The sequence below is a fragment of the Daphnia pulicaria genome, chromosome 1, assembly GCF_021234035.1.
Source record: "Daphnia pulicaria isolate SC F1-1A chromosome 1, SC_F0-13Bv2, whole genome shotgun sequence".
Classification (NCBI taxonomy): domain Eukaryota; kingdom Metazoa; phylum Arthropoda; class Branchiopoda; order Diplostraca; family Daphniidae; genus Daphnia; species Daphnia pulicaria.
In genome coordinates, this window is record NC_060913.1 from 10,473,569 (window position 1) to 10,501,184 (window position 27,616).

Consider the following 27,616-nt stretch of genomic DNA (forward strand, 5'->3'; position numbering starts at 1 on the left):
TTATTTTATTTTTATTGTTTTATTATGATGAAAGTGGTGAATGGACATGTTTTAAATGTTGTGGGAGAGATGGATGCCTTCATTCCATTCATTATTCAGCTGCTGACAGAAGAGAAAAGGCAACAACACACTTTTAGATGTTATAAATGTATACCAGCCGAGAGAGCGGACTCCCGATATTTGCATACGCCCTTGTTGTCGGCCCAGGGTGGCACGCGCGTCTTGTTTGAATAAAAGAAAAAAGAAAAGAAATAAAAGGGGAGAATAGTAGTATTATATAACGCCGCCATTCAGCGCCGTCTACCCGAATTTTTCTTCTCTTTTTCCCCCTGCATTTATTTGACTTGGAAGGAGTGGGCAAACGGCAAAAGAACAGAACAGAGAAGAGAAGAGAGAGAGATATAGCTATTTATATTTAAGCCGCGCGTTCAATCTGCCAGCGTGTAGTAGATTACCGTCACGGAGTGATTCGCTTTCGCCCAGGAGACGCCGCTGAATATAATTCCCCTTTTTTGTATTATTCCATCGTGTTTTACTCTACATGTACAAGTATATAAGGAGTCTATAAGGCCCTCAGTTCTATTGAGTCCTCCAAAGGAGAGTTATATTGACAAAAGTCTTTTCAAAAAAGCCCCCCCCCCCCCTTTTATTTCCTTATTCTTTCAATTCGAGTTTTTTTTTTTGAAAATAATTTTTTGAAAATCTGCTGGATGCAGACGACGAGAGTAGTGTCGATCTTGAACGCGCAGTCGATTCGATTATTTTTGGTGGGTATTCGAAAAAAACGAAGAAGCCCATCTTGTTATTTTTATTACCGGAATTTTATTATTTATTTTTTTTAGGGGATTATTGCACTAGTAGTTGAGTTAAGTTGCCGCCGGTTATAGGTGCAACCCAAACAAACTGTCAAAGTATGTACAGAGGGCGGCAGCCACAACAATAACAAAGTGCTTTTACGACCCATTATCTCTCTCTCTCTCTCGTCTATACTATACACTGGCATTCCCGATTCTTTTGTCTGCTTATATGTGTGCCCATTATTTGTTTACATAATAATCCAGTTGCCAAGGGGTATTATTGCGCCATTGTCACGCACGCATATAGCTCAAAGTCCAGCAGCACCTTTTTTTTCTTTCCACCATCGATTATTACGGTGCTGCCGTGGGAGCCCATCATTTACCGTTTGGCATTTTCTAATATTAAATCACCTCCACCATGAAATATGTAGACAACAGAAGCCTCTAAGTGTCCTATTCCACCTCATCCGAAAGGGAAAAAAAAAAACTTCAAAACTCGGCTAAAAGATGATCAAAGAAGAATGAAGAAGAGTCAACTAGAAATTCGCGAGAGATGAAAAATGGCCATATAAATATAGCACTTGTCCCCCAGCGCTATTTTTCCTCCCATCTTTTCTTAATTCCCTACTTTATTATTTTTTAGTAGGATGATTTATTCGCGAGGATAATACAAGTGCTGTGCGCCATTACCGGTGGACTCGACTACTACTAAGGCAACTGGTCCTGTGTAGTACACGAGCACACAGGCCGGCACTCAAGATGAAGCTTTAATGTAGCCGCCCGGCCCGGCCACACTTCTTCGTTCTCCATCCTTGGAGAAATCCCAACCGAGGATGACACTAATGGACCCAACCACCCACCCCTCAGTTCTATGAGGACCCTGCACAACCGAGGGGCTTGATTCCTTCCCAGCGGATGGATGGGCCGCCAAGCTCTTTGATCCTAGTTTTTTGAAGGGGTAAGGATCAACTATAATAGTGGTGGTGTATATATAGTAGCTTTTAAGTTTGTTTTTATTTTATTTTTTCATCAGCAATCGATTCGTTTGGGGGGTTCAGATGTCGGTTTGCTCCGCACGCAGAGATCTCCGACGGCGCTTATTATTTAGCTGGATCGTCTCATCCGCCCGTCTTGAAATTGGCTCGTCAATCAGCTGACGAGGCGTTATTATAGTTGGCCGCCCATAGTCAATGCTGAAGACGGAAGATAATGGATCTACAAAGCTTTTTGGGGAAAAAATAATAATAATAAGGAAAAGAACACAAGTGCTGTTGTGGCGGAACAGATGAGCTCTATAATAGCTGCTGGAAGTCTACATCCATCCAGCTTGCGTCTAATAAAGAGACTCTAATAGAGCCGGAACAGCCCTTATAACCTATACATGTATACATATTACTGTACAGGCTGTTATACTTATATAATACGGCCGACGGGGGCTATACTATACGCCTAGTATGGCTGGGCGAACCCATAGAAAATTCAATTTGGGTATATATTATAGAGTTGCTGCCGAGCATCTTCTTTTCTGCTGTGTGTATTTTTCTCATTATTCTGCAGGCCAGCACAAAAACTATACATCATATCACACACAGAGAGCCGCGTCAGTGCGCTATGCACACACACACACACTTTGCAACTCCGGCGCCTTTCTCATCGCCACCGGATGTATATGTACGCGTCTAGCTAGCTGATCCATCAACTTCTTTCTGCAGTGCAGCAGCAGCAGCGAGTTGCTGTATTCTCTTCATCTATATCTTTCGGCTGGCAGATTATTTGCTTTTCTCATCTTCTCTTGTCAGATGAGGGAGAGAGAATAGAGAGGAAGCTGCTGGGAGGGGGGAAGAAATAAAAAAGTTGATCGAGTACAAAATCTTAGGCTACCAGACTAATGGCAATAATGAAATAAAAAAGGAGCCAATGCAATGATGATTAGGATGTTCTTTCCCCCCTTTTTTTTGAAAGATTTTTCCGGTTAGATCCTTTTGTCACCTCCTTTTCATCCGACAGAGCCCATCAATCGATCGCCCAGCAACATATTGATCAGCAGCCAAGGGGAAAAAAGAAAATCTCCCATCAAAATGGTGGACACACTCTGCGTATGTATTGACTGTGTTGCTGATGGAGACACGCGATGAGCGACATTCATCCACAACGCTGTGACTTTGCGACGACTTGAATGAAATGGAAATAGATATGTAGTAGTAGCCTACGCTGCCAATTTTGCGGATGCGCCAGCAGCATTGAATCAAAACCGCAACGACGACGACGTGCCGTGTGTGTGCTGTCAGTACATTGCGGCGCTCGCCGATCGATTGTTCGCCTGCTATATAGACTCTCGCTCGGCACGGGGTTGTGTGTCTATAATGCGAACAGCAAGTACTACTACACCCAATGAGCGGTTGAGGGAAACTTCGGGAGAGAGAGAGACGCGACTCTGACGCGCATATAGCGACGTGAAATGGAAAGATGAAAGGAAAGTGCAAGATGCAAGAGAGACGGAATAAGAAAGAAACTCGCGCAGAGGTGAGTGGGTAAACCCTGCTGGGCCAGGAAGAAAGAAAAAGGAGAGAAGTGAAGTATCTATAAAAGAGCTGGAAGGGCTTGCCGGAGGACCTGCGTTTTATATTTATAGTCTTTTATATATATAACTAAGCTCTTTGCCATTGAGTCCCGCCGGAATCGCGGTTCACAATTCGCGCAACGCGTTATACCAACATTTACATTGGCAGATCGGAGTTGCTGCTGCTTCCTTTTATTTTATTTTATTTTATTTTATTTTTATTCTGGTTTGGATTCGAATAGATGAAAGCTCAAGGAAAAAGATCTGACCGGCGGCTATTTACACTTCATAAATCTCAACTGGGCGAGCGGGAATTTTTTTTGCAAGTCAAAAAATCTAAAGAGATGGATAAATATAAATAACTATACACGCGGTGGATAAATCAACCAAATGTTGATTTAGACATTAATCGAAATTATGTTTTTTCGGTGGATATGAGATGGAAGGGATTTCCATGATGAGAAAAGAAAATTGATCGCTTGGTTATGTATTTCAATTTCGATCTCGTCTGGCGATCATTGCCAGGGAATACCACCTGACAGGCAATAGTTTCTTTCCTTTTTCCCGCCATAAATTTGAAAAAAAAAAAAAGAAAATTTAACTATAAAGAAGCGCGTCACAACTATAACGTAATCATCATAATGGATGGCCTCAATCGTTTCTCCGCCGGGTCTTAATAGAATCGTGCTGATGACACGACTCTCCTCTTATAGATATAACTGTGTGTAACCACGGTGCTGCTGCTGGGCCTACACCAAACCAAATGGCGTGTGCCGACGCATCAGCTGAATCGATACAGCCGTGCATATATAAAAATCCACGGCCGATTCCGTCCAAAACTTTTTCCCGTTTTTTGTTTTATCCCCACGGATTTCCCTTTTTCCCTTTTTTCTTCAATTACAAATCAGATTCGCAGATGACGTCATTCGTCGTATAATCCACTCCAATGATCTCCACACACACAGTCACACACACACAAAACCAGAGAGTGAAAAGAAAAATCAATCAACGTCAGAAAATGTTCTGCCGATCATCACGAGAGCCGAAAAACAAAAAAACTTGCGCAATGCTACCAGTCGGTTCCAAGAAATGCTGTACATACGTGTTACATATATTATTCCTCGGGACTCCCGATCGAAACACCTGGCGTAAAACACACACTTTCCATCAAGTGCCTACACGTCCAGCAGCTCTGTCATTCACGCCTTGTTTTCTCTCTCTCTTTCTCACTCGTTTTCTTATCACTCACGAAATATGTTTCATCACTCTCTACCCGACCGAATCTACAGCAGCAGCACTCGACGTGTTTGCGCCTATATCTGCGTATAAAGCAGCTGGCCAAAAACATGGTCTGCTGATGCCCAGCATGCCAAACTCTTCACCAGCGCGCTATATAAACTTATGATTATATTATCCCTATCTATCTATCTATCTGTGTGCCGCAATAATAAACCACACCCTTTTTTTCTCAGCAGCAGAGTTATCCAGCGAAAATGGTTGTTATGGCTGCATTTCATTCGATCGGATTAGATTTAACTGGTTGCCGGGCTGCCAACGGGGTAGCCCGAAATGTGTTGCCGGGTTAGTTCTAATATATAATTGAATTCTTCGTGCGTGAATTCTTATCCCGGAATGAAACAAATATTTGAAAAAAAAAAAAATAAATAAATAAATAAAAATAAATTCTCTAAACTCCTTTGCACATGCAAAGCGGTCCGATCCCGACGACCCGAGTCACGCATCCGCGCGATGTGAGACGACCATCACGCGCGCTTCCATCTCATACAACACGCGGTTCTACTCAGCCTGGAAGTTGTGTGTCGAAAACTGCTGAAGCCAAGTCACCCACTTTTCTGATTCTTTTTTTTTTCTCTTTTTTATTGTGTGTGTTGTAGAGAATGGGCGTCATTGTGTCAACTATACACATACTTTTCTTTTTTTTTGTAGTTACGTCACTTCACTTGCCAGCCGACCGGACACACAAAGGAGAAGATGAAGCATCAGTGGCGCTCGTGTTCCGTATCGGCTCTCTATCCACACAAAACACGCAGAGCCTGCTGGCATCCGTCAAGTTGATGTATAAATGGGAGAAATAAGCCCCCATAAAAAAAAGGAATCTAAACGAAATATCACGAGCGCAGCAACTTATATGAAAAAGAATCAAGAGCCACCAAACGAAACTTTGAGTCCGTTCGTTTTACTGAGCTTGTGGTTGTGGCTGGCTGGGGTGTTTTGGCGTGACTTGTTAGCGCCGGCCATCTCCTTTTCATATAGCTGCTGCTGCTGCTGCTGCTGCTGCTCTGTTTATATTTATACAACACCAGCACTCGTCGCAACTTTTGTTTTTTTTGATATCATCAACTTTTACTCTGATGTGTTTCTGTCTAAAAACCCAATGAAAAACAGAGGAGGGGGGGTTGGAAAGAAATATAAGTAACGACAAGAGTCGCCTATATAAAAGTAGCAGCCCGAGGCGTTCGCATTAACATCGTATATCATAACTTTTCTACCCTTTCCTTCGTTTCTTTCCGCGTTTTTCTTTTGTTTTTCTTTCGTGGCGGTTATTTTCTTTATGACGCAATAAGAAACGCGACATTTGACTATACTGCTATAAGCTATAAAAATGTATAGCATAAGATATAGAGTAACTTTAGATGTATCACATCTGATTATAATTGCTTCTTCGTGCCGTGTAGATTTTCGTGAATAAGTTTGCCACTTATGTGGACTGCTAGCGTGCACGATATTGACTTCTTTTCTATCATAAACTTATTCCAAGAGCGAACCGCAGCTTTTGAAAAGTTCCGAGTTTCCCGCGCCGTCGGCAAACATTTCCCAGTTTCAAGGGAGCGCATATAATTGTCCAACTCGGTGCAGGACATTCCCGCTATTTTCATTGGGGGGATATAACTTAGAGTAGATTTTAAAAAAGGAAAATAGCAATCGGGCATTTCCAGCAATGTGCATAGCCTATAATAATACGTCAGCCGTACCGGCGTGCGCCCTCCCGAAAACGCCAAGTTTCGTGCGGGAGAACTCAGAGAAAACTCGGAAGATGATGGAATGAATCATTGATTGGCGGTGGTTCTCCCCGTTTCACTGTTTCTCGGGAGATTATCAGAATAGTCCGAACGGTTGACGCTTTATACCCGTGTGTGTGTGTGTGGGTCCTGCTGCGCTGTGTGCGCCTTGATGCTGCATCTGACGTAACTTGATGTCGTATTTTCTCTCCTGCAACCACCTACGACTTGTACTATACACACAGCACCGCAGTATCTACTATACATGCCCATCACATGTCCGTATGCTATGACTGACTGGACTTGACTGGATATCGATTTCATAAATTTCCAATCTACCAATTCCTCGATGAAAATCTTCAGTTACATTTTTAAAAAATCCCTCCCTGACGAAAATTGGGTGGAAAATGTGTACGTACACAAAGTCTTTGATTGACGTAACATTCGAATATGACCGCGGGAGGGTTTTGTATTTTTATTCCAGACCAACTGTAAAAGAACGTTGTAGATATATACAATTCCCGCAAGGTTATACTACTGTATACTCCAGGGAGGTTGTTGGAGATGAAGGTTGTAGGTTGTTGTCCGAGTGATGCATCGTCACGTTCCGACGTCACCCCGCGGTCTATAAATATAGCTACATCCGCCGGTGGAATGTATTGCTGTGATGTGCTCACATTGTTTGGTGTACGTCTTTTCCAGCGGATTTTTGTGACCAACAATTCATATAACAAGTACATATAGTTTAGCCAGTTGCGCAAGTGAACGCCTCCCACACACACACACGACTGTCCAGTCCGGTGATGGGCACCTACTATGCTGGCCATTCCCTATACTACATCAATGGCGACATCGGGGTTGTCCTGTGTATAATGCAACGCAATCGCGCCTGGTATTACTACTACGATTTTTGGCTTTTTTCTTCGTAGAAAACCCACTTGAACATGAAGAGCGGCTATGTACACACACACAGGGGGCCTCTCTCTGTACTCGGAGCTCTTTGTGTATTTGACGCTCGAAGTCTATCTATATACGTTCTATAGTCAATTCACTGGAATTGTGTGCGACAACGATAGTCGCTAGCAGCGCGAACCGATCACGAATTCACGCTGGACTTATTATTCTTCGGGCCTCTGACGTCAGCATATCTCTCTCTCTCTCTCTCCTTTCCAACTTTCCTATTCTTTTCCCAACCGGCTGCTGTACATTGTCATCACATCGCCAGTGGCTTCGCTTGAAATGTCGTTCGCCCTTACATATTGTCCCTTTTCAACTTGAGGCCGCTCGGTGTATTATTACGAAACAACAGGGGGAAAGAGGGGAGGATAAGACAGATGAGATGTCGGCGGGCAGAACGGCATCACTTCGTGAGTTCTTGTTAAATTAAACAACGGTTTCAGCGGCGCGCACTAATGAATAATGGGCCAGCGGAGATATATATATCTAAGAAGAGAAAGGCAGTCCCAGTTAGAGACAATATGAACGACGGGCCAGTATACCAGCACCTCGGCCGCGCTCTCTGGTCACGAAATACCGGCGTCAATTTTTTATTCATTTGAAACGGGCGGCCGCGGCCAAGAGTTTCCCGTTTTTTTTTAAGTCGAAGATATAATAACACTAAACTTAAACCCAAATCGAATCAAATGAAAAATCAAATTTTTGTTTTTCTGATAAGGATGACCGCGCGCATTGATTGGATATTATTCAATTCGATCGAACGTTTTTACAATGAAGAAATATCCCAAACAAACAAAGTTACGATCGAAAGTTTCGCGTTGGTGACGCAGATTGAATCAATTATATTCCCACCCGATTGGCGGTGTGGGAGAAACATTGGCGTTCGGCTTTCAAAAGCAGACACAGAGAACGTAACCGGTTATTTTTGGCCCCACGATTCTTTTTATGTGTTTTAACTATAAAACAGCGTCGGAGACTCTATATGTAATACACTCCGTGTATAAGAACATAATATTGCGTGTAGTTATTGAACTCGTTATTAGATTTATCCATGTTTAGACTATACACGTTTAATTCGGCGAGAGGAGAATATAAAATCAAATAAAGGAAAGTGGAAAAAGAAGCAACAAACAAAATAAACGGGAAAATAGTTGACAGAGTTGATATCAGCGTCAAATCCAATCATTTGAAATTTCATTTTTTTTTTCTTTTTTCGCCCGACCTCCGCGCCATCATCATCATCTATATAGCTGGATCTTTTTATCTAGACTTTTCAACACATCAGAAAGTCATCCGAGCGTATATATCTCAAAACAAAAGGAATGAAGCGATCGAAAAAGAGATGTGAGAGATATAGAGGTCTCAAAGTTGAAAGGCGTAAAAAAGTAATCGCCCGACACAATCAAAAAGAGACAAACAAAAAAATAAAAATAAAAACAACCTGACAATATAATAAAGTCCACAGTTTTCGGTTGAATAATACATAAACAACTGGCGCGCTATTGGTTCAAGATTAAATAAAAAAATAAAAATAAAAAATAAAGGAGAGCGAGTCTGATGGCGGCGGGGAATACAATAAACCAGCAGGATAGGCAGAATGATAGAACGATTCCATAACCATATCTACGAGTGTAATAGAATATCCTAGATATTTATATATTTATATATATATGCACTGGAGAATAATGTAGTAAAAAGAGAGAGAGAGAGTCGAGAGAGATAATAATAAAAAAGAGAATGGAAAAAGGACCACAACCCATCACGAACGCACACGCTCTTTCTCTCTGCTATCATCTGGCTAACAACAACAGAAAAAAAAGGGAAAACAGCAGCAAAAGAATCTAACAGGAGAGAGACAACCAATAGTGCAGGAGAGGAGGGATCTATAGAGAGAGGAGCTTATACATCCAGAAACGGGAGTCTAAAAAGGAATGTTGAGCCACGTCAAAGCCACGATTCCTCTCCCGGTATTTCTTCTTTATTTCCCCACCATTTGCTCGCGAGATCGCAGTGTAGGATATATTGGCTACTGGTGGAGATGGATATCGTTAGAGGCCTACATATACCCTTCACTGACACGGGTTTACTGGCAGAGGGAATTAAGTGGAGAAGGAAAAATAATGGTAGACGTCGGGTAGGCAGTCACTTATTATTTCACTAACAGATGACCCGATGTTTTTTTATATTTTTCAGACGGCCGTGTATATAGAGTTGGCCCATATTGTTTAATGATTTAAGGTTGTCGTGGGAGAATATCAAATGGATTAAAAAAAAAAAAAGTTGGATGTCTATTACTTCCGCGTTCGCGGAAGGAATACAAAATTTTTCGGATGATTATTTTTCGGGTGGTGATCCTTAAATGATTAAAACTTTCTTCTTTTTATTAATAAGTCACTTATTGGTTTTGGAAATGAAAGGAGAGAATGATTGAACAAATGCGAGATTTTCTGGTTTTTAGAGACAAAGTTGCATTTCAAGAAGAAAGACATGAAAAAGACTCAAACAAAGACAAATGAATGTAAAATTTTTTTTTTGCTTGTTTCATATTTTGTTTCTTTTTTTTTCCGCTTCGTTTACTGGTATAACATTATTTTATATTTTTAAAAAGTTTTTTTTTTCTTTTGCTTCAATTTCATTTTTCGCGGGCTTCTTTCAAGTTATTAAAATGGAGGAAAAAAATGAACAAATCTTGATCAAGAAATTTTCTAAATAAAATTTTAAAAAAAGTAGAAGCAAGGATTATCCAATTGCCGATTGTTCCTTCACGCATCCTCCGATACACTTTGACAATATGCGTGTATAGGGATTATTCTCAGTTGTCATGCCATAATTGTCATTCACTCGGCTACAAATAAGAAAAAAAAGGGGGTCCACCAAGAACTCTGAATCATTTACAAGCTATGCATATTAGAATATATGTATACCCGTTAACACAATCCTCCCCGAAAAATTTTGGAATCGATACAAAAAAAGGGAAAAGTAATAAATCCAACAAAATAGAGAGCTAGAGAGAGAGGAAGTAATCGAAAATGGATAGGAAAAAAAATAGAGAGATAGAGAGCCAAATTTTTTCGAATATAAGAGAGCCAGAATCAACATTTGGAACACGTCAATACCAAAAAGGATTGAAGAAAAGTGAAGACAAAAACAGAGACAAGAGAAATATATATATATATAACTCGAATGGAAACAAACAAAAAAAAACTGGGGGAAATAGAACCACAAACCCTAATAAAAAAATGTGTTTTTTGTTTTCCTTTTCTATATGCAAAAAGGGGAAAAAAGAAACGAGGCAAATATTCAATCAAAAAATAAAGAAAAAAGGCCCAGATCGAAAAAACAAAACCGAAGGAAGAGAGCGAGAAAACAAACCAACAGCATATCAGATCCACGTCAACCCAAATATCATGCATGATACAATATTCTTTTATTATTTATTATTGTTGTTATTGATTTGATATTTTTTTTTTTAGTTTTTTTAGTTTTCTTTTGTTTCCTTTTCTATGAAATGGATTATTATCAAAGGGACTGCAAGAGAAGCCGAAAGGAGGAGAAAATCAAAATGGATTTTCTTTTTTGTTTTTTAGATTTTAAGTTTGAAAAAATTATTTTTTTTTTTCATGTTTGATCTGATATAATAAGTGTCTTCAAGATGTTGTTGTTGTTTTCTAGCTAGAGGGCTGGACGTCCGTTGGCTGAGGCGGCGGTGACGGATTTGGGGCGGGGCGGTTGATCGTCGAGCTCGCGGTCGCTGGAAGAGTTGTTTTCTTCGCCGCTGCTCAACGTCGACCGGCTGTTGGTGCTGGCCAAAACCAAGTGCCTCATCTGGCGGATGACGGCCGTGGCGTTGTACGCTTGCTGCAAACCATCCGACGACGACGCCAACCAACCAAAAACGAAAAATAAAAAAAAAAAAAAATAAATAAATCAGAAAATCCAACCCAAAAAAGAGAAAAAGAAACACATCAATATCCGTCAAACACTTTTGCTCCGTTCAAGCAAAACGCACACGCGGATAAATGGATCAAAAAAACGTTATGCCATTCAAGCGAGTGATTGCCGTGCTTTCATCACAAACGGTTAGAATTCACAGTCAACATGCGACGACAAGATCGACAAAGAGAAACAAATAAAAACAAAAAAAAAATAAAACAAGAAACAACGGGCGTCCCACGCGCGCACGTCTACGGCACTTGTAGACGAAAATGGAAAACCCATGGCCCGTTTCACATTGCGTCGAGTAATTGAATGTCAAACACTCGCGACCGTAGTTGCTCTTTTCAAGTGAGGCCAGCCACGAAGAAGAAGAAGAGGGGAAAATAAAAATCTAAAGAAAAACAAATCGTGCAAACATATCAATAAATCAAAAAGCGAGCGAGCGAGCGACGGGCTATACACAACACGGTCCAGCGACTGTCGTTCACCGCGTGGGGGGAGTTTCCCGGGCTCGTATTTTATGAATGTCGGGGGGAAAAAAAGTTCGCAAGCGCTGCAAAAACGCTATTAATGCATTATTCTTGTTGGTTCCGTCTACTTTTTTTGGGAAATTTTTTGTTTTCTCTATCAGGAATGGAATGAGCAAAAAAGAGGAAGGCGGAAAAACGCGTGAGTGGGAAGCGGCACCGCATACCCGCAACACATTCCCATTGGTGCCGTATCTTTTGGTTTATGCAACGACGAAACCCAACCCCTCCCCCCAACCACCACCACCGACGAACGAACGAACGGGATTCAATTCCGCTCCGACGAGAACGTTTCGGTAAGATGTTGTTGCCATCCGCAGGAAGAGAAAAACAAAAAAGGAATAAAAAAAAAGAAAAATTCTTATCTAACATTTGAATCACGGCAAGGCTCGTCGCACTACTTATACCGGCGTGAAGAATAAATTTTCAATAAATTTCATCCCAGCCGAGCGGAACTATACTGCACGCGGTGGGTGGGCTTATTCCAAACTCTTTTCTCCTTTCGTATTTTCGGAAGAAGGAAAAGATGAGAAAGAAAAGAAAAGAAGGAAAATAAAAAGAGAGAAATGGCGAACGCAAAAGAGAAAGGAGAGAGATGAAAGAGCAAAAGGATCAAGGAGCGAAAGCAAATGAAAGACTTGGATCGATCAGTCGCAATTAGAGTTGACCAAAAGGCTTGGGTGGGAAAAAATAAAAGTCGCCAAACATTTTTTCCTTTTAACTTCTCCTATCGATTTTGATCGTCTGGCAAAATCGAATTTCTGGGGGGAAAATATAAATCATAACACGTGCGGGGGTTGGTAGAGGAGAGCGAGGTAGGGGAGGATCACACAACACGCGCAGACACACATAAATACGCAAAATATTACTAGTAAGGTATCATTGAGAATCAAGAGTTGGACGGCGCCTGCGCGGACTAAACGACCCGTGCGTCTCTCTCGTCTAGCTCGAGTCACACATCTCCCTTTATCGACTCGCTCGGGTTGGAATAGAATATTTGGGTTAGAACTTGCATCGGGATCGGGATATCCTTTCACTTTTTTGTTTGTTCTCCCACCTTCGTGATTCTGGTTGTCAGACATTGCCCTCTGTTTCCAGAATCATTTGGTCAAACTTGTCGGCGACACGAATAGATATCAACCCGAACCCCCAGAGGATTTGTCGACAATTAACGTATAAATAGAACCAAAATGGTGAAATAAATGTGACCGGCATACCACCTAAAGACTAAAAAAACACACACACACACACACACACATAGAATATCCGAACGGGAAAAAAAAAACTAAATGAACGGACGGCCTAAATTTGTTGTGGAGGTCATTGTGAGGCGCGCGCACAGTGTGTCGGTGTGTGTCAACAACACGGAAAAAACTGCCCAGTGGCCATTTCTGGTTTTTCAACATTAAACGGTGGCTGTACACATTGAATGTAACATGCTCAACTAATCGAAAAGAAACAAAGGCGACACCATTGCGTTTTTTGTTTGGCTCTTCTACTTGGGAACGTTTAGAACGGGCGGAACGTGATTGGTCCGCTATAACCGCTGAACCGACAAACGGACAAAAGACAAGAGCAAAAAAAGAAAAAGAAAAGAAGACAGAAAAAAAAAGAGAGAGAGACGGACTTCAAGATGAAGTCAAGTCCCAAACACGCACATGTCAGCTCGGACGTCCGTTTTTCTCGAAGTGCCAGCGTCGATTTGTAAGAGGATTGGAGAAACAAAAAATGAAAAGAAAGAAAAAGAAAACATGGGCCATTCAATCGAAACGGACCCATGTCGAACGAGGATCGGTAAAAAAAAAATAAAAATGAAAAGAGAAAGAAGAGTGGTGATAAAAAAGCGAGGCGGAAATAACCAGCAGTTTTTTTCTTTTTTTGTTATTTCAGAAATGGCCGGACGGACTTTAGAGATCCATGGGATCGGCGGTGGAACCGTCGGCGATCGATGAACCCGGCGCCACGGGAAGGCCAGCCGGAGCGGTAGAAGAAGAAGCGGCCGCAGGAGAAGCTGCGGTCGACGAGGAAGGGTCGATATCGATAGCGTCGAGCTGCTGCTCCTCTCTATGGTTGAGAGTGCTGCTGGACTCGACGCCGGCCTTGGCATTGGCCGCCGCTTCTTCCTTCTCCTCCTGGATGGCGGCCGGAATCATGGACGACGAGGAGAGCGCCAACCGTTGCATCTTGTGCACCATGGCGATGGCGTGCATCAGTTGCTGTACACACACGCCGATGCGCCGGCCCGCACCGACACAAAAGAGACACACAATACACACACACAGAGAGAAGAGAGAGAGAGACGGACCAGGCAATTATTCAGACGAGTTCTCTCTCCTGCAAACTCTGCATATACTACACACACGTATAATATTTATAATATGATATGATATGGATATATTTTCTCATGAGCCACTGTTTGGTTTTCCCATTGGTTGGCCGGGACCTTTTTTTTCTTTTTGACGAGTTGAGCCAGACCACTGCCGGCCACTGTGTGCCGTTTCCTCCTCCCCCCTTTTCTCGTCGCGTCAATCCCGCTAATTGGATCGGACAACTGGACACATTAGTTTTGACTGGCAAGTCGCTCAAGATCCAATAAATGGCGTACTTGCGTATAGACCATGAGTCAGTCCACTTGTCAACCGGAGACGACGGCCAAAGTGGCTCTAGTGAGAGGAGAGAAGCTGCTACTGCCCAGTTTCTCTCTTGGCTACTACGCTTGTCAGTTGGGATTGTTGGCGGAAATCGGATGTTAAGGGCAGTCGAGAAATTGGACACACGAAAGGTGAAAGGTATCGGGTAAATGTCGAGCGCTACATTCGAGTTGCCGAGCCTGTCACAATCCAATTGATTTTCTCGGCAAAATAAAAAAAGAAAAAGAAAATAGACTCACTGACTGACACACGCACGTAACCTTTCCCTAGGCAAAAAAGAAGAAGAAAAAACAACCCAGTCCGCCATCGCAATCGATTTGACATTCATCAGGTGAAGCCAAAATGTGTTGAGCAGTAGTTCGACGAGCACGTGACTCGTTCCTCCCAATGTCATTTGATTTCCTTTGGAAAAAATAAAATAAAAATAAAATGTGAGCGTCACAGTGTCCATCGGAACGATCGTCGACTTGTTTCTTGTCCGGCGCCTATCCGTCTCCTGTTACACTTATCCCGGAGGAATCAAAAACCCCCTCCAGGCTAGCATCTCGATCCTACCCATTATCGGGTTTCGTCCGGTTAAAATTTCCCGAGAGACAATGATCAACGTAACAGAGAAGGGGGAATAATGTCAACACAAGAAGTGACAGCTCAGGAAAAGGAGAAAGAAACAAACAAAAAAATGGGAGGAGGATTTTGGGGATGTATAAAGAGGATCATGCTCCGCTGGCCAAAAGGAATTGTTTTTCCACTCTCTCTCTTAGTCTTAGAGAAGATGAGAGACATCCACCACCGAAAATGTGAGCAAAGAGGAGGAGCCATTGAGTGTGTATGAGTCAGGAAAAGATATAAAGAGTTGGGGCGGAGTTGTATAGACAGTCGTTAGCAATCCTCGTAAAAATTTAAAAATTAAAAAAGGAAGAAGAAGTTTGACGCACAAGGATTTTTCGAGTGTGTGTAGACCGGGAGGCGCGAGAGTATTAATTGCAATCAATATTTCAAAATGCGGATGAGAAAAATTAAATGGATGGAATAAGAAGAACGAGAGAGCTCGGCAAAGATGAGTAGAGTATAAAAAGTATAAGTAAAAAGATTATTACGAGAAAAATAGACGAGGTATAGTAGTAGTATCAAATATGTGAACGAGGAAGTTAAAGATATTTTTAAAGAAATAAAAATGAGGAAAGATTTAAAAAAAATAAACCTTGACAAATTGGAATTTAAAAAATGTTTCAAGTCTAGACGTACCCTCCATCGCGACTTGGCAAAGTTCTTTTTCAGTTGCTCAGAGACGGAACTATGGATGTTCTTGGTGCTGGCGGCATTGCCAGATATCCTGATGGATGGCAGGAGGGTGAAGAAAAAGAAAGAAAATTAAAGATTTGGTTATCCAATAAAAAATATTAAAACAAACGAAAAAAAAAAAAAAAAAAAAAACGGTTGGGAAAGGTTGGGAGTCAGCTGAGGCCGTCATTTAAATCATTGGGATGGGTCGGGCGGCAGCCTCAGCAGTTTTTTCAATAAACAAATCGTGACGCAATCCATACCAGGGATGTTGGAGGGCTTCGCGACATGTGAAACGCTTGTTGACATCGACACACATGAGTCGACGGATGAAATCCTTGGCGGAATCGCTAATTTCGTCCCAATACGGAGAGTCAAACTCGAATTCACCTAACCGAGAGAAAAATAAACAAAATTAAGATAAAGCAAACAACAACACGTCAACAGCCATTTCGACACCGTTCAAGGTTCAGCTCTATTAGCCGCAACAACAACAACAACACCACATCCGCACTTATTCTGAACGACGGAGAAGCGAAACAAGCGGGAAACGGTCGTGAGGTGAGAGATTTTATCGATCCCGATTGCCGGGGGCCTATTCCCCCACACACACAAACACCAAGGGGGGGATGAAGTGCCAAAATGGTGAACTCGAGTTGATTAATAACAACGGGCGACAGCACCCCACCCAAACGTCAATAGCCCACCTCCCCCCCAAAGGGGTCATTTTGTCAAAAGGGGACGAGCACATTTCCTCGTTGCTGTGTCGACCGTCTCTCTCCATCTCATTGTCATTCGGCCGGCGTAGCGGAGAATTTTTTCCGCCCGGTACGTGAGCGGTTGCACGAAGCACCAGGATGTTGCCTGGATGGTTGGTGGTGGTGTGACTGTGACGTCAAACCACTTTCGTTACGACGCAGGACGCAATAACCCCCTCCAAAAAACAAACATTTGATACTGGCGGCCCGTTTTCAGGCGCGTCGGAGTAGAAACGAAGGAAAGAGAGATAAGGAGGAGGAGGGGTTTTTTCTTCTTCTCTATCTATCCACCTCTCTCTTACCTCATCCGTCGACCGATATCGGGTTACTACCGGATCGACGACAACCGATTGAGCAGACCAAACTGGATCAATATCGAGAGATGCCAGGTTTATTTTATTTGTTATTTGATTTTACCTTTCAAGATTTGTGCGAAGAGATTGGCGTCGCTCTCGTCGTAAAAGGGCGGATAGCCGCACAGTAGGATGTAGGAAATGACTCCGATGCTCCAGACATCGACGGCTTTGCCGTAGGGCTTTTGGGCCAACACTTCCGGTGCTGTCATAAAACGGCAACAAGTGCATTTATAGATTATTCTTCTTTTTTTTATGGACCGGGGGGAGCCAGCCGGTTCGACATGCCAAATCTTAAAAGAAGTAAAAAAAAAAAAAAGCTTACCGACATAACCGGGAGTCCCGCACGCCGTTGCCATGATACCAGAGTCTTCCATTTTGGACAATCCGAAATCGCTGATCATGATCTTGCTGTCTTCATCCGGGCAGTAGTAGAGCAAATTCTCCGGCTGGATGGAGGATTTAAAAAAGAAAAACAGAAAAAAACACACAATGAATTCATTGATGGAATGAAAGATATAATTGATAGACTACTGCAATGGGAAATCTATCGATCCAACATGATACGAGCGATGCACGCAGGGCTGAATATTGCCTCATCGGCTGGATTTCGATCGCAAAAGGTGGGTGTCGAGGTGCTACACCATATCAATCCCGCCCGGTCCTGACGTGAAGAAAAGACGCGAGTCCAGAGGGGAAGGCTAGCTGCTATGTAGTTAGTAATAGGGCAGAGACGAGGGGAAGGATAGAGTGTCGGAGCTAAAAGTCACGACCAACGACACACTGCAGGACAGTATCCGAAAAATAATATCAACCGGCGCACAATTTGTATAGGTAGCGAGTTGACAAGTCCAGCAGTGTGTTAGAGAACTCAGAGAGCCGGCGGGGAGGTTCCAGTCACGCAAACATCGGATTACAATATATGTGTGTGTACATACACACAGTCGATTCTGTCGCTCTTCTTTTTCGACCCCCCCAAGTCTGACATAACATTCTTATCATCACGTTCTCTACCGTCACATCCACACTACTCCTGTTTTACAGCATATGTGTGCGTAGCAGAGTCAGTCCCACACCGGAAGACAATGGAATGGTCTCTCTCTCTCACACGCTCGAAAACGCCATTCTCGTTGGGTTGATTTTGTTTTGTTTTTCTTTTTCAGGCGACTGACTCGACTTGTTTTCTTTTCTTTTCTCATGTTTTCACCATTTTTGTTTTGTTTCTTTCCTTTTTCGTCAATCTTGACAATGGCGGGACGGGAGAGGGGATACACAAGACGGATTGCGTTTACCTTGAGATCGCGATGGACGACTCCTTGCTCGTGCATGTAGTCGACGGCCTCGAGGACTTGTCGCATCAGATCGGCCGCATCCTTTTCCGTGTACGATCCTTTCTCCACGATGCGATCGAAGAGTTCGCCACCTGTCACTCTGCATTAATATAAACGACGGATCAAAAGTGAATCAACTTTATTGGGGTCGGCAGGCTAGCTCTAAGCTAGCTAGACAGACAGACAGACAGACAGCTAGTCAGCCCTGGACTGGGCTATCGATTTCTTTTGATTCGGCCACTCGATGGTGGTAGTGCGGGTAGCGAGTCTGCCCGTCAACAACAGAGCCAATAAAAATACACACAAGACACAATATGGCCCACTTCGTCGCACATACTCCCCACCACCAACCGACATCAATATTGAATTGTTTTCTGCACAAAGCATCCATCGCGTCTGATATAATTGTAGTCGACAATAATTTATCTAATGACCTCCCACGGAAAGATGGAAACGATTGAACAATGAAGACGACATGGTTATAATGATAACCGTTGAATATATGAAACAAGTTGCTGGCAACGCCAGTCCAAAAAGGGATAAGACCCCCAATCGATTATCGATCCGGGGTTGAAAATCAGGAAATTACGCGGAATACGCAACCAAAAGATGTTAACTGCATCCACAGGGAGGAGGAGGAGAAGGATCGAGTCTGTGTGTCTTTCTCAAGTTAACTTTCTTGAACATCTTTGGCCAGCGAGTAGTGGAACTCCAACAGCCACACGATAACGACGCACCAACTTTTCTCCATCGTCTACTAGGGAAACAACTTTTGTTGTTATCCACAAACAAACCCAATGGCCCATCCGCTTTTCTGTTGTTGCTGTTGCTGTTGTTGAGCCGGAAAAAAAGGTGCACCGCCGGGATGGCAAACGGGAAATAATACAAAAAGGAAGAAAACAATAATACGAAATAAATGACTTTGCGTCTTCTCCCTCTTTGTGAATACAAAAAAAAACAAGAGAAAACCAAACAAAAAAAAGGAAAATTTGATGAAAATGTCGAGAGTAACGATACACTCTATCACTATACCTAGCGGCGGAGTGTGTTTGAAATGTAAAAGAGGAGGCGAGGTGATTTAAATGCAAATGATTTGCTGCCGTCTTCCCAATTCCGCGTTTAAATATACGTTGCCGACGGGGAGAAAAAAAGAAGAAGAAAAAAAAACTCACGAAATGGGATTTATTTTGTATGATGATTATTATTACGACGTCGCTATTGAACGGCAATAGCTAACCCCCCACCCAATAATAATGAAAAAAGCCCGATGAATGACAAAATGATTGTTCATTTTCCGCACTACGAGGCAATGGCTGCTGCATATATAGTTGGTCTAATAACAGCATTAAGCAGCTGTACGATGCGGGAATCTTGTTTGCAAACGGGGGGGAAGTAGGGAGGCGACCATTTCGTGCCAAAAGATCGATTGAGCCTGTCGTCTTTTTTCGTTCTCAATATTCAATTTACATTTTTCCTGTAGGGTAAGGGGGGGGGGATCCGATAAAAGAAAAAAATGTGAAAAAAGGAACACACAATGGCAGGCGTAATTCACTCATCTATTGACCAATGTGTACCCAGCGCTATGCCCAGCCGTCCATGGGAACTCATATTCAATTGGGCGGGGCTCGCGTTTATCGATTGCCGACATTTTATTTTTTCACTCCCCAACCCCCCTAGATCGGTTATTATTACAAGGAACAAAAATTGAAGCGCTCGATAATTCGCTCACTCCTTTTTTCGGCTTATGAATTCACGAGTATTGTGGAGGAATGTTTCCCCCTCGCGAAATCGCGGACTAAGAAACTCTTGATTCTTCCACTTTTGTAATCCCATTTCAGTAACGGAGTTTTTGCTTCCAGATGCAAAGGGGAAAGAAAAAGAAAAACTTTTCTTCCCCGAAGGATTTGGTGTTGACTGATTGTTGCGCTCGCATGAAAGGAACGAGGGGGGGAACGAGAGGGAGTGCGAGAAGAAGAAGAAGAAAAAAGTGAGGACGGAAAAAGAGATTAGAAACTTTCAAGTGTGTGGAAAACGGTCGGTTGGAAATGCCCCCTAGTGGTCCGGAGAACCGGCGTGATTAAAGCCAAGTTGTATCCCCCCTCTTTTGTGAGCGGGAATGCTATTGAGACGAGGCAATCACAGACGGAGAAATAGAGAGAGAGAGAGAGACAGGTATAAGTGGTCGGCGGAGAGGATTAAATGCCAGTTCTCAATTGGATAATGCAGACGGTAAATGGGGAAAAAAGTCTCTACACTCGGGCATTTCTTTTTAACATTTGATATGCTGTATATATTGAAAAAAAAGAAAGAAAAAAGTTTACTTACAGTTCCATGACCAGGTAGACTTTGCTCTTGTCTTCGTACGTCTCCAGCAGCTGGACGATATTGGGGTGCTTGAGCCTGTCGGAAAACCAACAAACAAGAACGGGAGAAATTACACAGACAACTTAGGTGCCAAAACAGCCCGACTGGAGATGGAACGTCTCTGGATCGAGAACTTGATGGCTCCATCTCCATCTACACTACGCTACAAGACCGCGCAGAGCTCTACCACGATGTAGAAAACGAAGCCTCATAAGTTTAAATCACGAATAACTGAATACGTACGGAGCCTCTACAACTACTATTACTACTACCCCCCTCCTTTTTCCCGCAAGAGTTATATCAGCGCATTTTTCATCCGCATCGTATGGACTTTCTGATTTCCCCCTGGGTGAGAAGATGATGATGAAGTGATCCCGGGCGCACAGCTGCGGCACCAAAGGTATTACATCTTAGACGGAACAACGCCGCGGTCTCAGTGCAAAGTATGGGGGAGAGGGAGAAAACAAGAAATGAAAAGGAAAATGTACAGAGCGGAAACCTCAGCGCGCTGCTGCACACGCTTTTTCTGTATTTTCTCGTAACGAAGAATAGGCGGGCTGTTGACGCCCGCAGTGGCCGTGAAGGATCTAGACAACAATAGCGCTTGGTTCTGGCCAGCATCTTTCATACACACGTCAGCCTTTCAAATCTAAGCAAACTTCTTTTCTTCTTTCTCTCCTTTTACCCCCCTCATGGCCCATCGCTCTCTCTCTCTCTAGGCTGTCTTTTCTTCTGGCCTCCCAGTGGTCCTAAATATCCTCTAGCCAAAAGAAGGAAATACTGAATAGTAATACTGTAATGGTGTCAGCAGTGGCTAGCCTACAAAGGCCTGTCCGTTTCCAGCGCCGGTCACTACACAATGGCCCAGCGCAGTCGAATCTACAATAGCGACATTACACATTTCTGTGTAATGATATTGAAAAAAAAAATAAACGGAAATAAAAGGAAGTACAAAGAAAGACGAAAAAAAGAGAACAAGTCACTGAGTTCCTAATGGTAGTCATAGTGACAGGTTCCGGTCGAAGGCAAGAATAAAAATGAGTGAATCAACACAATCAAACCCGGAAGGACGTCGTGTTTCTCAGACGACGTTGACAGGAGCGAAGGGAAGCGAATGATAGTAGTGCTAGTTGTTTGTTAGATTTTTCTCTTTCTTACTGTTTCTCCCCCCCCCCCCTCTTGTCACTAGGAGGACGTCGCTAAGAGGCCACAGATGAACGATTCTACCTATACAAGACTTAGAGATTCTACACGTTTCTTTTCTTGTTTCTAAAATATATGTTGAATGCACTACCGCCCAGTCGCCCTTTTAGGCGGAGCCTTGTATCCATGGCGGAGAACAAGTTGTACCGCCACTGGACATGAGTATATAGCAGCGAGTCCCACCAGCAGCATCCATTACCCGCCGAGTCTTGTAATAACTAGTAGCCCAGTTGCACAGAACTGGGACGGATGGGGGGAATCAATAAACTCGGTAGCATTACATAGTTTCCTGTCTCGACACATCATTGTCATAAAGTGAATTGGATGTTATACAACTCGTCTGCGCTACTTTCATTTTGCTCAACGGACGCAAAATAAAAAGGAAAAAGGCGGCCAACAATTCGATGCATCAGCTCCTTCTTCGACCTGTGTAGGGCAAGAAAAGAAATAGATAGAAGGAACGGCTCGTGCCGTTTGCAACGAGATTGGATGTCGACGCTAATGCGATTGAGCACGAGCGCTCGATCGAGGTCTTCTCCACAGGCCCCCCTCCACCAGATAGAGAAGGACGACTGTATCAGAGTAGGAACATCAATTTTTAAAAACCGAATTCGGGATGATTCGAAAACCCCAATTTCATGTTGGCAGCCAAGAAAGTACTATTAATTTATCTCAGAGCTTTTACCCCTCATAAAAGGGTCAAAGGGCATTGAATAAAAGACTCCCATCTACGTTTAGCACCCCACCATTCGCTATCGATCGAAAAGTGCCAGTTCAGTCATTTTGACGATTGGGTTTTTCTTTTCTTTCCAGGGTTTCCCTCCATTACCATTCAAGCTTCAACAATTACTTAGGAGTGCTTTTAGCTTTGAACACTAATAAATTGCCAGACAGCTGATTTCACCGGGATGTGCAGTCATTTAAGTGGAAGTTAACAGCCGGTTGGCCCCCTCCCCACCCCTCTCCCTGTCTGGATTGTTTCTTTGACTCCTCGTTTCCACCTCCTCAGACTGCGGAAGCCGTAGTAAAATGGAATCATTTCCGATCCATCTCCATTGCAGCCGTCCTTTTTTTTCCGCGATAGACCCAAGATGTCACCAATCTGTCCGTTTCGACTAGGGAAGTCGCCAAGTTCACGAGTCACAACCTTTATGGCTGTCTTGTACGTACTGTACAACCGAAAAAGGACAGGCTCTCTCCCGCCCCCCAAAGAAAACAAATGAAAAACGAGGGGGGCTAGAGGAGAAAAAGAAGAAAGAAAGAAGAAGCCCATCAATTGGATCGATACGTTCCGTCGAACAATCCTTCCTTTTTTTTTAAAAATGAAAATCGACTGCTGAATGTCGCTGGCCTCCGCCCTTGCCGTTCAATAATCAGCCCTGACGTCGATCCTCCTGGAATACGATGATTCCGGCCACGGTAGCATTAGCGGTGCCAACTTTCTCCTCCGTCGATCGAAGCCTCTTCCGACTTCAATAGTTAAATACATATATCCATTCCGGTTGAACGATTTTCTGTTTGTCAAACCAGGCAAAGCACCAAATGGGCCAATGGATGAGGCAGCAGCAGCAGCAGCAGCAGCAGCAGCCAATTCATCTTTTTTTTTCCATTTCACCGGCTTTGTCCGTCCTGGCAACGCTATAGATAAGTTAGACGGGTGCTGGAGATTTTGCGGATGTGCAACGCAGCAACGCCGGGCTTCAAAAGCTAGCCGTGCAGTCCAGACGAAAAAGAGGAAGAAGAAAAAGGACGTAGCGCTAAGCTTTTGATTGAGAACTCTCGGTAGATAGCGGTTCAATCTAGGGGAAATCCTGCTCCATCCCGCTCCCCTTCCGCTAAAGAGAGAAATATTCCGCAGAAGAGGCTGACAATTTGCGTCCGCCTGACTGGCGAACGGTTGGTGATACTCGAAAGAAGAGCTCAAGACTGGAAGAGAGGATGCATCGAGTCCGCATCAGTTCCGCTCATCAGACAAAACTCGTGCTTTCTGCTTTTCCCCCCTTTTTTGACTCCGTTGTTGGACTAGCTCCTTGCGTCGTATGCATCATCGTCGACATGAAGAGGAGACACGGGCGGACGCCATGTTGTTTCTTGGGCACCAAATCTGTGTAGCATTCCATGTTGTCTTTATGGAGAACAGGGAAAGGCAAATAAAACCTGGATCGATCTCGAACCTCCCTCCCAATCGCCATGTAGAAACCCAAGGACTAATAGAGAACTCGGGTCCCGAGTTCATTCTAATCCCCCCTACGGTCTCCGTCCTCTGTTGAAATCGATAAAAAGAAGGATTCAATGACAAAACAAACGAAAAAGATGGGGGGGAAACACGGAGAAAGGACGGGGAAAAAGAGACGCAAAAGGTACGACACGGGGGGAGTACCCCCTTTGACATCTTCATTAGACGATGAGACAGTGAGAAACGTAACACGGCTCTCATTCTAGATAGCTTCGTTAGCGAAACTCACTCCACTTCTGAATTATTTATTTCCTTTTTTATCCTGCCCTTTTATTTCATAATCAGTTCACGAACACAAGAGCAGATCATTATTTCTCCTCCACCCGTTACTATCGTTACTTACGAGCAGTAGTAGTAGCGACTCTCCTCATTTTTCCATTTACCGTTCCGTTAAGCTCACTCGCAGACTTGTATCGGCATTCTTATCTAGAAACAGCAGCCGAGCACGAGCGGAAATTCCGGTTGATCCACGGGGATTTTCCATTTACGTTAGTAGTAGACCAATGCGACATCTTCCAACCGAAAAAGAAATGCGCAATGATATTACATGCCCTCCCAGGCTCCCATCCATTCTCAAATGAAGAAGCGATGCTCGATGGACCCGAAACAAAAGGAAAAGGGAACAAATGCCGAAAGAATAAAGACGATATATAGCGGCGGTGGTGATGAATCGTTCTGGTATCCACGATTCGGCCATGGCCCCAAAAAAGAACGTGAAGAATATTTTAAAAATAAAAGCTGATTGCAAATCATCCGAAACGAATCGAAGCTCGAATAAAGAATTCAAATGAATGAAGGTGAGCAATCAATCGATTGTGACGGGGGGAAAAAAGGACAAAAGTTTGAGTTAATTGGACGAAAGAGACACGACAGACAATTTAATTGCATCGTCACCTGTCGCTAGATCGAATATCGTAATCCGATCCAATCAAGTGATCTTTGCCGTAGGCATAACCAAATAAGGAGAGGGAAAACGTCTAGACCATTTCGGCAGAGCTGAACAAGTCATAACCTCCAACTTGGAAGATAAAACCGAAAAAAAAAACTAGCGGCCAAATCTGACTTCTTGTTATTCCATAATGATTGAATACGAGTAGATTGGTAGCAATTGAGAACGAGTTTGCCTGGAGCTGTTTCGCAGTACATTCGAAGCGATTTCTCTCGTTTACTTAGCCTTTTTTTCTCCTCTCTCTCTCTCTCGAATCGAATCGAATCGATAGAACTATACAAGGCTTGAAGTAAAGCTTGACTACATGCTCCCCGCTGATAATTTACAATCGGACCGTCATTAGAGTTGCAAGAGCTTTCTAAATGAGATTCGAAGGCAAAGTCGCAGTGGACTCTGTGTTGGCGTTGGCCGAGCTATAAGCGCGACGCTCATTTGTTATACCTTCCAAAGTGCTAGCAGAATAAGGCCAGGTTCAAAGACGGCAGTGAATGTTGCAGGAATGTAGACCGGAGAAACCAGATTGAGACGCAAGCTACTACTATCTTTGAAGGGCAGTGAGCACACGTCGACGGGAGAGACTTACCTTCGTAGAACTTTGATCTCGTTCTCTAGCGAGTCTTCCTTGCCTTTGAGCGCCGTCTTGTCAATGATTTTGACGGCAAACAGCTTGCCAGCTTCTGTTTTCGATTCGGCCAGCCGCACTTGCGAGAAAGCACCCCTGGAATACAGAAGCAAACGATAAATCAAAATTAGTTTTCCAAGAAAACAAAAGAAGAAAAAAGTATAAAACGTGAACTTGTCGAATGACAGTCGTGGAAATATGACACAGCATTCCTGTCGAATCCGACAGTCTCCAGCAGACAAATAATTTTTAGATTAACAGTCGATGCAGGACCGTGTGATTTGAATTATCAAGTAGATACACCTGACCTTGAAGACAAGTTGTTGTTTTTTTTACTCCAGCCATCGACTAAACGCTGACTGGTATTTTATTTACATGTTTACTAAACACATAATGCCCTTTCTCTTCGTTATTTCCATTTTTTATCGGGTACTATATGATTCCAGGCGAGAAATCTAAACCACATGAAATTTCCGACGTGGTTTCATACAAGATAACGAGTTTTCCATGTACCACACACACACAAGTTGTGCTTGCCCAACCATCCGTCTTCATTCGCCAAGATATATTCAGGTCCTTGTGGTCGGAAATCGGGACTCGAAAGAAGTTCAATGACGGGGTAAGAGAAAGTGCGTGTGCGTGTGGCCGGGGGGATTTTAAAAGGAAGCTACACACAATGATGGGCTGAAATGGAAAGTGGAATGTAATTCAGGCCAGCAGAAATGTTCCTAGAGTACCGAGTCAAACGAGAAACCTTCCACCCTGCTGTCATCCCCCTTCTCCTCCCCCCCCCCCCTCTCCTCTTTTTTTTCATGAAAACACACACCTATACTCTTAAAATAAAAGAAAGACATTCTGACCTCAATTGGAGAACCAGTTTCTACATTGAAAACTACCACAACCTAAAAATGGGCCCAATGTCTAATCCTGCATGCCAGTCATAGATATAGTCTTTGGTTTTCCAACATGCATAGGAAATTCATCAGTGAGGTAATGTGTACTAGATTTTGGCTAGTGGTGAGAATTATTTGGTTAACAATTCTTGTGGCGTAAATTTGGAAATGGGCCATAGACAAATTAAAGATACCAGAGCTAGCCTTAATCAAGGCAGTTGGTGTGACAGCCAAACTTACGTTCCAAGGAGATCTTTCAGTTCATATCTGTCCTCCAGAGATGGTGAGGATTTGTCATCTTTTTTCAAGAGATTGGTGCTCTTCTTGCTGGACTCCTTGTCTTTATCACGTTTACCAAAAAAAGGCATTTTTGTATTCTTGCTGTTTGAAAGTCTGTGATGATTACTTTGCACTAAAAGCTGTGAGATTTCCTTCAGTCTCTGTAGTGTTCACTTCAGTTTCAATATCAATCAGACACTTCACTCTCTTACACCATTTTCTGCCTCTTTCTTTACTAATATATGTGGGTTGTCACGAAGAGCCAGTGGATGAAGGCGGAAAGAATCTGTAGAAAATGAGAAATTTAGAATAGGATAAATATGATTTTAAAACATCATTCCCGGTCCATCAAAAAGTAATCACCGTTACTCGTTTTCTCAAAGCAAGTTGAGGATACATATTTTCGTTTATAAATGAATTCACTCACTCTGAATTGGGAAATTTATTGGAACTAATGAACGTTAGGTCGACAATTAACGTCAAACAACCACCAGCTTTTGTTAGGGCATCTGTTGGCTGCACATTTCGTTCACTCACAGGATCGTTCACTCGCGACTTGAGCTCACGACCGCTAACTGTTCACTGGTCTCTACTGTCAAGTTACAACAGTACTAAACGGGAGTCACGAAAAAGGGAAAACCCACTATAGAGTCTTCAGGCCTTCCAACAATACGTTTGTGGTCTGATTATTCAAGATGCTAGCCCACTAGCGCCATCTGCAAATGCGAAATATCACCAACTTTACAATTTCACGATGTTGAAATCTGTCTGGCCTCCATACATGATGATTATAAGACCAATAAAAAAACCGGCGGTAAAATTGTAGCATTACACAATTAGTGATTTAGTGAAACTATCTGAAAGAAAAAGAACAATAAAAAAAAAAAAAAAAAAAAAAA

General features: G+C 43.0%; 1 protein-coding gene across 5 annotated transcripts; it reads right to left on the reverse strand.

The window, feature by feature from the left end:
* Positions 1 to 10,071: 10,071 nt before the first annotated feature.
* Positions 10,072 to 27,329, reverse strand: LOC124347753 (calcium/calmodulin-dependent protein kinase type 1-like). Of its 5 annotated transcripts, none has more exons than XM_046798478.1 (11): positions 27,145 to 27,329; positions 26,679 to 27,003; positions 25,507 to 25,641; positions 20,497 to 20,571; positions 18,133 to 18,271; positions 17,166 to 17,289; positions 16,905 to 17,045; positions 15,993 to 16,119; positions 15,694 to 15,781; positions 13,456 to 14,013; positions 11,015 to 11,192 (listed from the first exon to the last, which is right to left on the reverse strand). In XM_046798478.1, exons 2-10 carry the CDS (start codon positions 26,804 to 26,806, stop codon positions 13,705 to 13,707), a joined length of 1,266 nt encoding a protein of 421 aa, XP_046654434.1. In that variant the 5' UTR covers positions 26,807 to 27,003; positions 27,145 to 27,329; the 3' UTR covers positions 11,015 to 11,192; positions 13,456 to 13,704. The 5 variants fall into 5 exon arrangements, with proteins under 5 accessions (XP_046654436.1, XP_046654435.1, XP_046654434.1 ...); XM_046798476.1 differs by having other exon boundaries at positions 20,497 to 20,583; XM_046798477.1 differs by having other exon boundaries at positions 20,497 to 20,583; positions 27,081 to 27,329.
* Positions 27,330 to 27,616: the final 287 nt, after the last annotated feature.

Excerpts from the sequence above, each read along its gene's own strand:
- LOC124347753 (XM_046798476.1), bottom strand. The coding sequence starts at position 26,806 with ATGCCTTTTTTTGGTAAACGTGATAAAGACAAGGAGTCCAGCAAGAAG. Across the intron at positions 15,782-15,992 it reads GAAGCCCTCCAACATCCCTG|GATATCTGGCAATGCCGCCA; the intron begins GTATGGATTGCG and ends GCCATCCATCAG. Across the intron at positions 14,014-15,693 it reads TTGCCAAGTCGCGATGGAGG|CAACTGATGCACGCCATCGC; the intron begins GTACGTCTAGAC and ends GTGTGTGTACAG.